The sequence below is a fragment of the Heterodontus francisci genome, chromosome 32, assembly GCF_036365525.1.
Source record: "Heterodontus francisci isolate sHetFra1 chromosome 32, sHetFra1.hap1, whole genome shotgun sequence".
Classification (NCBI taxonomy): Eukaryota; Metazoa; Chordata; class Chondrichthyes; order Heterodontiformes; family Heterodontidae; genus Heterodontus; species Heterodontus francisci.
This window is the reverse complement of record NC_090402.1, coordinates 12,889,559-12,902,308: the sequence shown is the minus strand read 5'-3', so window position 1 is coordinate 12,902,308 and position 12,750 is coordinate 12,889,559. Positions and strand designations below refer to the sequence as shown.

Genomic DNA, 12,750 nt, shown 5'->3' with positions numbered 1-12,750 from the left:
TTTGATAATCTCTTAGAATGTTATACAATATTAAAAGATGCTATATAAATGCTAGCTGTTGTTGTTGCTACAATTGGCCTTAGCATTCTGTAGCCGAGCACAGAAAAATCACTCAAAGGTCCAACACTTGATCACCATCCAGTGATATCAGCTTGAAGTTTTGTACATACACATACTTATATGAGCTGAGGAAAGTGTTGCAATTTCTGTGATGTACTCCCTTGGTCAACTTGCCCTGTTATTCATCATTCAGGTTCATAGAATGGATGGTCATTTGGGGAAGGTACAAAGCAACATTTTCAGAAGCAGGTTGGCAGTAAAAATAAATCTGTGAAATCCCTGGTTTATGTTTATAATCTGGAACATAACACTTTTTAAAAAAAGTGTTAATGTTCATTCTCTCAATTACGACCTTTACCATAATTCAGATCACATGCTCTGGGTTGAACAGGAAAATAAAATCAGGAAACAAAGTTTCAGGAAGAATACGAAGATTTTTTTTTTTTTTAAGAAGACCGTGAAAGAGATCATCGGTTTTGGATAAAAGACTCTGTAAGAGTAGTATGGCACATTTATGTTCATAACATGAAAGCATCCCTAGATTTGGACACAAGCTGCATTATCCTAAATTATATCACTGCTTTTCAAAAACAACAATATACCACCCTTTCTGTAAGTATACACCTACCCAAGTCTGGTTCGCATCACTAGGGCAGTCAGTACGAGAGCACTTTAGTGCCACTGAGCAGGTTGTCAGGAGAGTTCCCTATTCGAACAGTGCGGTTAGCAATGTGGGACAAAGAGAGAAAATGCTGCAAACACTCAGCAGGTCAGGCAGCATCTGCAGAGTGAGAAAGAGTGTTAATTTTTCAGGTTGCTGATCTTATGGTGATGTGGGGACAGGAAGAAAATGACAAAGTCAACAGAAAGTTGTCAAATCACAAAGCATATAAAATCTAAAAATGCTGGAAGGGTCACTGACCCGAAACATTAACTCTGCTTCTCTTTCCACAGATGCTGCCAGACCTGCTGAGTGATTCCAGCATTTCTTGTTTTTATTTCAGATTTCCAGCATCCGCAGTATTTTGCTTTTATTTTATATTATTATATAAAATCTAGACTCACTTGAAAGTGGCTAACAAAAAAAAAAATGTTCAAAATTATCTATTAGGAGGCACCATCCCCAAGTTGGTCTCATCAGAGAATGTGACAGCACGGAAGGAGGCAATTCGGCCCATCGTGCCTGTTCTAGCCCTTTGGTAGAACTATCTAATTGGTGTCACTTTCCTGCTCTTTTGCCAATTTTTTAACTTATCCAGTCCCCCCTTCCTCAGATAATTGCAATAAAGATACCAATCAGTCGTGAAACCATCCGTTTTAAAGACAACAGAACTTACCAGAATGCGGCCTGAAGCCGGACACAGCAAGGACTCGAGCCCCGATCGCCTCACTGGGTCAACAGCAGCATCCGCCACCGAGGCAGCGGCCCGGGAACACCCCGGTCCCCAACCGCCATCACCTCAAAACTACACATATATACTTACAGCTTAAAAGGTATACAAACTCTTCATATAGAACACAATCGAGAACTTTCCCTCGCCAGTCAGGCTAATGTTTGTTTTCATTATAAACCAAATCCCCTGTCCCTTCACTCTCTCCCACGCCGAACGCTTCTGGACTGACGCGCCCACCTCTAAAAAAAAACCCGGCCCCACACAGTGCTCATTGGTTCAAATCAATCCCCCGGCTCCCCAATCCACGTTTTGATACGATGCTGGAACTGCCAATCACTTTAAACCTGTCCCACCCATATCCCCGCCCTTCAGTCCATGCTCATTGGCTCTAATCATTCCCACCGACAGCTCATTCCTCTTTTTGATACGATGCTCTAACTGCCAATCATGTAAAACGTGTCCCACCCATATCCCCGCCCTGCAGTCCATGCTCATTGGCTCTAATCATTCCCACTGGCAGCCCATTCCTCTTTTTGATACGATTCTGGAGCTGCCAATCACGTTAAACATCTCCCACCCATATCCCCGCTCTTCAGCCCATGCTCATTGGCTTTAATCTCATTCATCATTTTGATACGATGCTGGAGCTGCCAATCATTCTAAACAGCCTCCCCCCCACCCATGCTCAATCTCATTTTGAAGCAAAATGGATTCACTCATATTTGTTTAAAGATGTTACGCATTTTGCTTAATTCTCGCTTAAAAATGATTCCAATCAGTCCGAATCTTCTACTTCATAAATCTGGCTACTAACATTACCCCAATGTGAACAGTTTTGAGATTAGCTGAACCACAACTTCAGTTATGCTGATAGATTGGAGAAGTGGTTAGCACTGCAGCCTCACAGCTCCAGGGACCCGGGTTCAATTGTGGGTGCTGCCTGTGTGGAGTTTGCAAGTTCTCCCTGTGTCTGCGTGGGTTTTCGCCAGGTGCTCCGGTTTCCTCCCACAACCAAAGACTTGCAGGTGATAGGTAAATTGGCCATTGTAAATTGCCCCTAGTGTAGGTAGGTGATAGGGAATATAGGATTACTGTAGGGTTGGTATAAATGGGTGGTTGTTGGTCGGCACAGACTCGGTGGTTCGAAGGGCCTGTTTCAGTGCCGTATCTCTAAATAAAAATAAAATAAAACAAATAAAAAAAGTTGGGACTGTTTTCCTTGGAGAAGGTTGAGAGGAGATTTGATAGAGATGTTCAAATTCATGAGGGGTCTGGACAGGGTAGATAGGGAAAAACTGTTGGGAGGATCAATAGCTTGAGCACAGATTTCAGATAATTGGCAAAAGAAGCGATGGCAACATGAGGAAAAATGTTTTCAGGCAGCAAGTGGTTAGGATTTCGAATGCATTGCCCGAGAGTGTGGTGCAGACAGGTTCAACTGAGGCACTCAAGAGAGAATTGGATTGTTATCTGAAAAGGAAGAAGGTGCAGAGAAGGCGGGGGAGTGACACTAGGAAAATTGCTCCTCCGGAGAGCCAGCACAGACACAATGGGTCGAATGGCCTCCTTCTGTGCTGTAACACTTCTGTGAACTTATATTTATATGGTTCCTTTCAAATAAAAAAAACCCCACAGTGTTTCACATAGGAACATAGAAATTACAGTCCATCCAATTCATCTTCTCCCATCCTGTTAATTACATGTTGCAATGCAAAGGCAGAGATATAAGCATTAAAAAAAAACTACAGGAAACAACGTCAAGGATAAGTACAGATATATTTCAGCAAACACTGTTTTTGTAAAAAAGTGACAACTCTGTTTCTAAATTGGGGAGAACATTGTGTATTATTTTTAGCACAATGGTGCCATGTGCAAGTAATGCAATGATATACATTCATGGAATTTACTGTTTCCCTTTCCAATTTGCTTGCAAGTGGACCAGAAAAGGTTTTGCCAAAATGTTCCCCATAAAGACAGTTCTTCTTTAATGTTTCCTCTTCTCCTAGATTAGTTGTGAAAAAAGTTTCAAAGACATTTTCTTTTTGCTATTTTTCCCTCTCTCTTTCTCAGCCTTCCCTCCATCCCATGGAGATCTTTCCAGTACCTTGTCCAAATGACTGTTCTTCATGTACTCTTCACTTCCCCTCTCAATTTATTGTACTTGGCCTTTTTCTCACTTGAAGAATTTACCTAACAACCATCATACACCATTTTTTGTTTCATTATACTTTCTATCATTTAAGACTGAGATGAGGATTAAATTCTTCACTCAGAGGGTGGTGAATCTGTGGAATTCTCTACCCCAGAGGGCTGTGGAAGCTCAATCATTGAGCATGTTCAAGACAGAAATCGATAGATTTCGGGATACCAATGACATCAAGCGATATGGGGATAGTGGGGAAAAATGACATAGAAGTAGATGATTAGCCATGATCTGTTTGAATGGTGCAGAAGTCTCGATGGGCCGAATGGCCTACCACGCTCCTATTTTCAATGTCGTATGTACAACCGCAGAGTGCAATTGTCAGCAAGGTATTCCACAGATATCTTGTCAGAAAGGCAACTTACTTAGGATAACAAAGAGCTGTTTGTGAGGGTGAATCTTAAGCAGTTTAATTCCACTGAATTCAACTTCTACAGAACATACTCTATTCCCAATTCATGTACTACCTTGTGTCATTCATGGGCAGTAATGGGTAGCAGGTCTGTCATATTTGGGGCCTTTTCTCAACTTTTTCTTCACACTCATGGCTAGCTGACAGTTTCCATAGGCAGACAGACTTCTGCGAACTAAAATCTGTATCTTTGTTCTCTGTCATGAATGAGTAATCATAGCCTTGGTTCAGGAATTAATTTATTAGTCATAAAGAATCATTTACTCGAGAATACATAAGGTGCCCACAACATTATTCCATGGACTCAGAAGGTAGCAAATAATGTGCAATCAAACCAAGCCATACATGCTAAGCTATCTATTCATATTTATTTACTAATGAATAGTATATAGAAAAGACATAGTAAGATAATGAATGTGCAATACTTAAAAAGTAGAATTTTTTTAACGATTATTTTACAATTGGGGAGGCAGTGGCGTATTGGTATTGTCACTGGACTAGTAACCCAGAGACCCAGGGTATTCCCCTGGGGACATGGGTTCGAATCCCACCATGGCAGAAGGTGGAATTTGAACTCAATTAATGAAAAAATCTGGAATTAAAAAGCTAGTCTAATGATTGTCAATTGTCGCAAAAAAACCATCTGGTTCACTAATGTCCTGTAGGGAAAGAAATCTGCTGTCCTTGCCTGGCCTACATGTGACTCCAGACCCACAGCAATGTAGTTGACTATTAGCTGCCCACTGAAATGGCCTAGCAAGCCAATCAGTTGTACCTAACCGCTAAAAATTCAATAAGTAATGAAACCGGACGGACCACCCGGCATCGACCTAGGCACCGGAAATGACAACGGCAAACCCAGCCCTGTCGACTCTGCAAAGTCCTCCTTACTAACATCAGGGGGCTTGTGCCAAAGTTGGGAGAGCTGTCCCACAGACTAGTCAAGCAACAGCCTGACATAGTCATACTCACCGAATCATACCTGACAGACAATGTCCCAGACACCGCAATCACCATCCCCGGGTATGTCCTGTCCCATTGGCAGGACAGACCCAGCAGAGGTGGCAGCACAGTGGTATACAGTCAGGAGGGAGTAGCCCTGGGAATCCTCAACATCAACTCTGGACCCCATGAAGTCTCATGGCATCAGGTCAAACATGGGCAAGGAAACCTCCTGCTGATTACCACCTACCGCCCTCCCTCAGCTGATGAGTCAGTACTCCTCCATGTTGAGCAGCACTTGGAGGAAGCACTGAGGGTGGCGAGGGCACAGAATGTACTCTGGGTGGGGGACTTCAATGTCCATCACCAAGAATGGCTCGGTAGCACCACTTCTGGCCGAGCTGGCTGAGTCCTAAAGGACATAGCTGTTAGACTGGGTATGGGGCAGGTGGTGAGGGGACCAACAAGAGTGAAAAACATACTTGACCTCATCCTCACCAATCTGTCTGCCGCAGATGCATCTGTCCATGACAGTATTGGTAGGAGTGACCACCGCACAGTCCTCGTGGAGACAAAGTCCCATCTTTACATTGAGGATACCCTCCATCGTGTTGTGTGGCGCTACCACCGTGCTAAATGGGATAGATTTCGAATAGATCTAGCAATGCAAAACTGGGCATCCATGAGGCGCTGTGGACGATCAGCAGCAGAATTGTACTCAACCACAATCTGTAACCTCATGGCCCGGCACTCTGCCATTACCATCAGGCCGGGGGATCAACACTGGTTCAATGAAGAATGCAGAAGGGCATGCCAGGAGCAGCACCAGGCATACCTCAAAATAAGGTGTCAACCTGATGAAGCTACAACCCAGGACTACTTGCATGCCAAACAGTGTAAGCAGCATGCGATAGACAGAGCTAAGCAATCCCATAACCAACGGATCAGATCTAAGGTCTGCAGTCCTGCCACATCCAGCCGTGAATGGTGGTGGACAATTAAACAACTAACTGGAGGAGGTGGCTCCACAAATATCCCTATCCTCAATGATGGGGGAGCCCAGCACATCAGCGCGAAAGATAAGGCTGAAGCATTTGCAACAATCTTCAGCCTGAAGTGCCGAGTGGATGATTCATTTCGGCCTCCTCCTGAAGTCCCCAGCATCACAGATGCCAGTCTTCAGCCAACTCGATTCACTCCATGTGATATCAAGAAATGACTGAAAGCATTGGATACTGCAAAGGCTATGGGCCCTGACAACATTCCGGCAAAAGTACTGAAGACCTGTGCTCCAGAACTTGCCGTGCCCCTAGCCAGTTGTTCCAGTACAGCTATGACACTGGCATCTACCCTACAATGTGGAAAATTGCCCAGGTATGTCCTGTACATAAAAAGCAGGACAAATCCAACCCAGCCAATTACTGCTCTATCAGTCTACTCTCGATCATCAGTAAAGTGATGGAAGGTGTCATCAACAGTGCTATCAAGCGGCACTTGCTTAGCAATAACCTGATCAGTGATACTCAGTTTGGGTTCCGCCAGGGCCACTCAGCTCCTGACCTCATTACAACCTTGGTTCAAACATGGACAAGAGAGCTGAACTCAAGAGGTGAGGTGAGAGTGACTGCCCTTGACATCAAGGCAGCATTTGACTGAGTATGGCATCAAAGAGCCCTAGCAAAACTGGAGCCAATGGAATCAGGAGGAAAACTCTCTGCGGGTTGGAATCGTACCTAGCGCAAAGGAAGATGGTTGTGGTTGTTGGAGGTCAATCATCTCAGCTCCAGGACATCACTGCAGGAGTTCCTCAGGGTAGTGTCCTAGGCCCAATGATCTTCAGCTGCTTCATCAATGACCTTCCTTCAATCATAAGGTCAGAAATGGGAATGTTCGTTGATGATTGCACAATGTTCAGCACCATTCACGACTCCTCAGATACTAAAGCGTGATATGTGTAGAAATGCAGCAAGGCCTGGACAATATCCAGGCTTGGGCTGATAAGTGGCAAGTAACATTTGCGCCACACAAGTTCCAGGCAATGACCATCTCCAACAAGAGAGAATCTAACCATCTCCCCTTGGCATTCAATGGCATTACAATCGCTGAATTCCCCACTATCAACATCCTGGGGGTTACCATTGATCAGAAACTGAGTAGCCATATAAATACTGTGGCTACAAGTGCAGGTCAGATGCTAGGAATCCTCTGGTAAGTAACTCCCCAAAGCCTGTCCACCAACACAAGTCAGGAGTGTGATGGAATACTCTCCACTTGCCTGGATGGGTGCAGCTCCAACAACACTCAGGAAGCTCAACACCCTCCAGGACAAAGTAGCCTACTTGATTGGCACCCCATCCACAAACATTCACTCCCTCCACCACTGACGCACAGTGGCAGCAGTGTATACCATCTACAAGATGCACTGCCGCAATGCACCAAGGCTACTCAGGCAGCATCTTCAAAACCCGCAACCTCTACCACCTAGAAGGACAACGGCAGCAAATGCTTGGCAAGTTCCCCTCCAAGTCACACACCATCCTGACTTGGAACTATAATCACCGTTCCTTCACTGTCACTGAGTCAAAATCCTGGAACTCCCTTCTTAATAGCACGGTGGTGTACCTACCCCACATGGACTTCAAACGCGACATGAAATCGTGTGACATTGATCACAAGTCGTGGGAGTCAGTTGCCAGCATTCGCCAGAGCTGGCGGGCAGCCATAAAGACAGGGCTAAATTGTGGCGAGTCGAAGAGACTTAGTAGTTGGCAGGAAAAAAGACAGAGGCGCAAGGGGAGAGCCAACTGTGCAACAGCCCCGACAAACACATTTCTCTGCAGCACCTGTGGAAGAGCCTGTCACTCCAGAATTGGCCTTTATAGCCACTCCAGGCGCTGCTTCACAAACCACTGACCACCTCCAGGCGCATATCCATTGTCTCTCGAGATAAGGAGGCCCAAAGAAAGAAAGAAAGAAGGTGTACCTGCCCCACATGGACTTCAAGAAGGCAGCTCACCATCACCTTCTCATGGGCATTTAGGGATGGGCAATAAATGCTAGCCTGGCCAGCGGCATCCACATCCCATGAAATGTATAAAAAAAAGGCTAATGCTCTGGGGACATGGGTTTGAATCCCACCACGGCAGATGGTGAAATTTGAATTCAATTCATAAATCTGGAATTAAAAGCTAGTCTAATGGTGACCATGAAACCATTGTTGAATGTTGTAAAAACCCATCTGGTTCATTAATGTCCTTTAGGGAAGGAAATCTGCTGTCCCTACCTGGTCTGGCTTATATGTTACTCAGACCCACAGCAATGTGGTTGACTCTTTGCTGCCCTCTGAAATAGCCTCGCAAGCCACTCAGTTCAAGGGCAATTAGGGATGGGCAATAAATGCTGACCTCGCCAGCGATGCCCACATCCCACAAAACAAATTTAAAAAATTAAATCTGTCCACAAATGAGTAATCTTTCAGTAAGGTGTTTTGCAGATTATAAAGCAACCGATTGGTATTTTGTAATAGAACTGTTAGATTTTCTTTTTCGTAGACCATCAGCATGAAATGTTGCACATGGATTGTATAGTTTCAATTCACTCACACAATTTGATGCACTTACGTCAAAGAGAATCACACTGTATTATATAGTTCAGAGGCCTTTGGAGATGGTGCAAACAATCATTGGCAACGAAAGCCACGATATATAGGGATGATATCTTAATAAGTAATTAGTCACATAAAACTGGGCTTTGAGCCCCTGCTCGGGACCCAATATTGTACAACTCAACATGCCTCTCGAAAAAAGTCCACCTATCTTGACTTATTTTAACCAATCGGTCTTGTCTTGGTTCCTACTAACGGAATATCCTTCATTTTGTAATTTAGTGAAAGAGGAACCCAATTAATGAAACATTTTGTATTTGTAAACTAAACATTCCAAATAAAGACAGACATTTCCTATTTACCTTAGGTACTTGCAATTAAGCCACTTGGCTTAACAAGCATTGAAATTATGATTTATATTTAATAGCCATTGATAAATATCATCATCATAGCCTCTATATATTATATATTCTACAGGGCAATAAACATGATCATTCCATTGAATTCCATTTGTTCTATGTCCTATTCATTTCACTTAGGGAGTCCTGAAGCACTATCGATTTCTAAATAATTAACTTGCCTCTGTTGTCCTGATATTTGATATACAAGGTTATCCATTGCCTCTTTGGTACTAAATAATTCACCTAGTGCAAGTTTACTTTCAACAGCACGACCAACATTAAGAAGGGATAAATACCCAGCAAATAAATGTACGTTGTAATTTATTTATTGCTATGTAAATTTGGGCGAGTTACCAAAATGATAAAAAAAATGTTTGCAATAGGACAAAATCTAACATGAGTGAAATGTTCTCCATGTTTGACCTGCTTCTTGTTCCCTTTCCTAGGTATTTGATCTGTGAGCAGGCTCTAGGATTTCACTTTGTGTGCGCATCACTTTAACAGGGGAATTAAGTTAACCAAACAGCATATTCCTTCATTTTGAAATTGCACAGTAAAGTTTGGCACAAGACATCCACTCAACAGACTGAGAGCAGCAATTGCTGAAGACCAGGTAATCTGTACATCGTTGATGCTTTATTCATCTGGAACTAGATGTGCTTGAGCTGACCATGCAGGTAATTGTGTTGCAATTTACCAATAAGTATTGAATCAGAGGGCAATTTAAAAAAAAATCATACAGTGCTAATGGGACAGGTCACCATGGGCCAGTAACAGAGAGTACTTTTCTTATCAGCTGGGAAATATTCAAAATAAGCTTGTTGAGTGTTACTCATTTGGTAACTGTGCATTTTTGCATAATGTAATTTCATTTTGTCTATTACAGAAGTTAGAGAACCGTAAGGCTTACAGCATCAGAAAGAGGCCTTTTGGCCCATCAGGTCTCTGCTATAGGGACCAGCCACTTCATGCAAATATTGCCCATGCAACACAAAAGTATACTTAGGAAACTGGCTGAGTGGGTCATGAGGTGATGATATAAAATGATATATAAATGCCTCTTAGTTTTCTCCCTCCCCACATGAATGAGCGTTTTGAAAACATTTTTTTCATGAAGGTGGTGCTCCTTCTTTTAAAAAGAAATTGTAAATTTTAGTGGAGTTGTCTCGACTGTATGAAGTGCAATTTTCCACATCATGCTGGGTGTCTGTGTTAACAGACTGAAGATCTTTTTGTAAAATGGTGCTGCTTTTGATAATATTAACATAATGAACAGTTTTATTAAAGGAGCACCGTCTAGATTGAAAAAAGGCATTTGACCATTCATTGTCTGCTGCCACATGTTGCAGTGATGCTACATACAGGTGTCATAGTAATACCTTTTGAGGCAAATGAGAAAAAGTTTGCCAAATAGTTTTCTCATGACGGCAGGGCCCCTTTAGTATTACATTGCCCTTAAATTAATAATTGAGGAGACTGATAAAATGAAGGGCTGCCTAAGGTGGGTGCACAGCAGAGACAGCAAGGGAAGGGAGTGGATGGCAATGGGAAGGTACTCTTGGATACAATAAAAAAAGTACGTTAAACCTCCAAATAGTTGGCTGCATTGAAATAGAATTGAAACTTGATAAACATATTTTCTTTGATGGGATACGCCAACACCTCCCCCCGCCCCCTACTTCCTGAGAAGGTGCAAATCTAAAGAACAAAGGTGAAGCTGGGTATCAGAATTTGTAAGTACATTAAGGTTGTTTTCTTTCAAAAAGAGGAGTTTTGGAGGTGACCGAATTGAGGTTTCCTAAATGATGTGGGGAATTGGCCGAGTGGACCCAGATAAATTATTTAGTATAGTTCAAGCTTCAAATACCACAGTTAAAAATGAGGCAGATAGGAGTACAAAGGGAAATTAGCTGTAATTGTTTTCACTTTCCATTGGATAAAACTACCAGGGAAGGGCACTGAGCTCGACAGAATAACTGGGCATCAGAGAAATGAGATTGTGCGACACAGTGAGAAGTAGGAAGGATATATTAAAACAATGGAGTGTGTGTATTTCATCTAAGGTTCCTATCCTTGTGCTAAAAATTCTTTTGTTTTTGTTCATCTAGCTGTTATTCTGTAGGCTTCGCACACATCAGTGGTGCTTCCTTCTCTTCAATGTGATTCTTTTTCATGCCTTGCTCTTTGGGGCTGACTTTGTGGAGGAATATTTGCTTCAGTCCTCTCCAACCACGTACACCGATGCCCAAACACTGGATGTCCGAGAGAAAGCCAGGAAACTAGACATGAGTCTGATCAAGGGAAACGTCTCCAGATTTTTTCACATCAGCAGTGCAGACGCTTGTGGCAACAGTGACCTCTTTCTCCTGGCTGTCATTTCCAGCAATGCAGAAAACATAACGCGGCGGGAAGTAATCAGGAAGACCTGGGCCAACATTAGTCAAGTCAAAGGTTACAATTTGTTGACACTATTTGCAATTGGGATCCCTCAAATGCAGGCAATCCAAGAGGACATCAACAAAGAGTTTGCACACCACAGGGATATCATTCAAGGCACTTTCTTGGACTCGTCCAACAATGTCATCCTTAAAACTACCATGATCATGCGCTGGGCTGTGACATTTTGCCCTAAGGCTTTATTCATTCTGAAATCTGATGAGGAGACCTTTGTCAACTATAGAAGTTTGATGGAATACCTGCTTAGTTTGAAGAGACACGCGGAAGATCTGTACATTGGGAGAGTCTACCATCAGGTTATGCCAATTAGAGACCCCCTGAGCAAACATTACATGCCCACCAGTCTGTATTCAGGGAAATATTACCCCGATTACTGCAGCGCTACTGCCTATGTCATCTCGCAGGATGTTGCCCGCAAAGTTTTTGTCGTTTCCATGACAACGGTGACCCCAATGCCTGAAGACATTTATGTCGGAATCTGTGCCCAGAAGGCTGGTGTGGTACCCATCCACAGCTCCAGGTTCTCTGGAGAGAAGCACATTCGGTTCAATCGCTGCTGTTACAAATTCATCTTTAGCTCTTTTGAGATGACTGGTGAGCAGCTGGCCAGGGCCTGGGAGGAGATCAATGACAGCGGGCAATGTACTATGTTAGAAATGTACTATGGACTGATTAAGTGCAAGGCATTAACCTATCTGGACAAGCTCACATCACATAGTAGCACAGAGTTTGTTACTTCTTCACACTAAATGTTGCTTGATTAAAATGGCAATCCCCATTAACTGTGATTCTAGGTCTAGCACTCTCACCTCTGAGTCAGATGGTCATGGGTTCAAGTCCCAGTCCAGAGACTTGGGCACCAATTTAGGCTGACACTCCCATGCAATACTGAGGGCGTGCTGCACTGTCAGAGGTGTGCCTTTCAGATGAGATAGTAAACCCACGTCCCATCCTCGCAGGTGGATGTAAAAGATCCCATGACACCATTTCAAAGAAGAGTAGTGGCATTCTTCCTGATGTCCTGTCCAATATTTATCCCTCAACCAAAATCACTAAAAACAGATTATCTGCTCATTATTGCATTGCCATTTTTTGGGATCTTGCTATGCTCAAATTGCCCGCCACGTTTCCTACATTACAACAGTGACTACACTTCAAAAGAAATATTTATTGGCTGTAAAGCACTTTGGAACGTCCTTTGGTCATGAAAGGCGCAATATAAATGCAAGCCTTTCTTTCTCTCTTTGTAACCTTGTCCAGATTAGACAGATTCTTTC

At 43.2% G+C, this 12,750-nt stretch overlaps 2 protein-coding genes across 4 annotated transcripts in view; one reads left to right on the top strand and one right to left on the bottom strand.

Moving 5' to 3' along the window:
- The window catches only part of LOC137347640 (kelch-like protein 20), a 38,008-nt gene extending 36,327 nt beyond the window's left edge, over positions 1-1,681 (bottom strand). The window contains exons 1-2 of one of the 3 annotated variants that reach the window (XM_068012259.1): positions 1,398-1,681; positions 689-841 (exon numbers count right to left, since the gene is read on the bottom strand). The gene's annotated coding sequence lies outside the window, so the exon portion shown is untranslated. The remainder of the gene's footprint in view (positions 1-688; positions 842-1,397) is intronic. The other 2 variants (XM_068012258.1, XM_068012261.1) reach the window with 2 other exon arrangements.
- Positions 1,682-9,687: 8,006 nt separating this feature from the next.
- Positions 9,688-12,222, top strand: LOC137347459 (beta-1,3-galactosyltransferase 9). Its single transcript, XM_068011903.1, has 3 exons — positions 9,688-9,693; positions 9,903-10,001; positions 11,125-12,222. The coding sequence occupies exons 1-3, from the start codon at positions 9,688-9,690 to the stop codon at positions 12,220-12,222; spliced, it is 1,203 nt and encodes a 400-aa protein (XP_067868004.1).
- Positions 12,223-12,750: the final 528 nt, after the last annotated feature.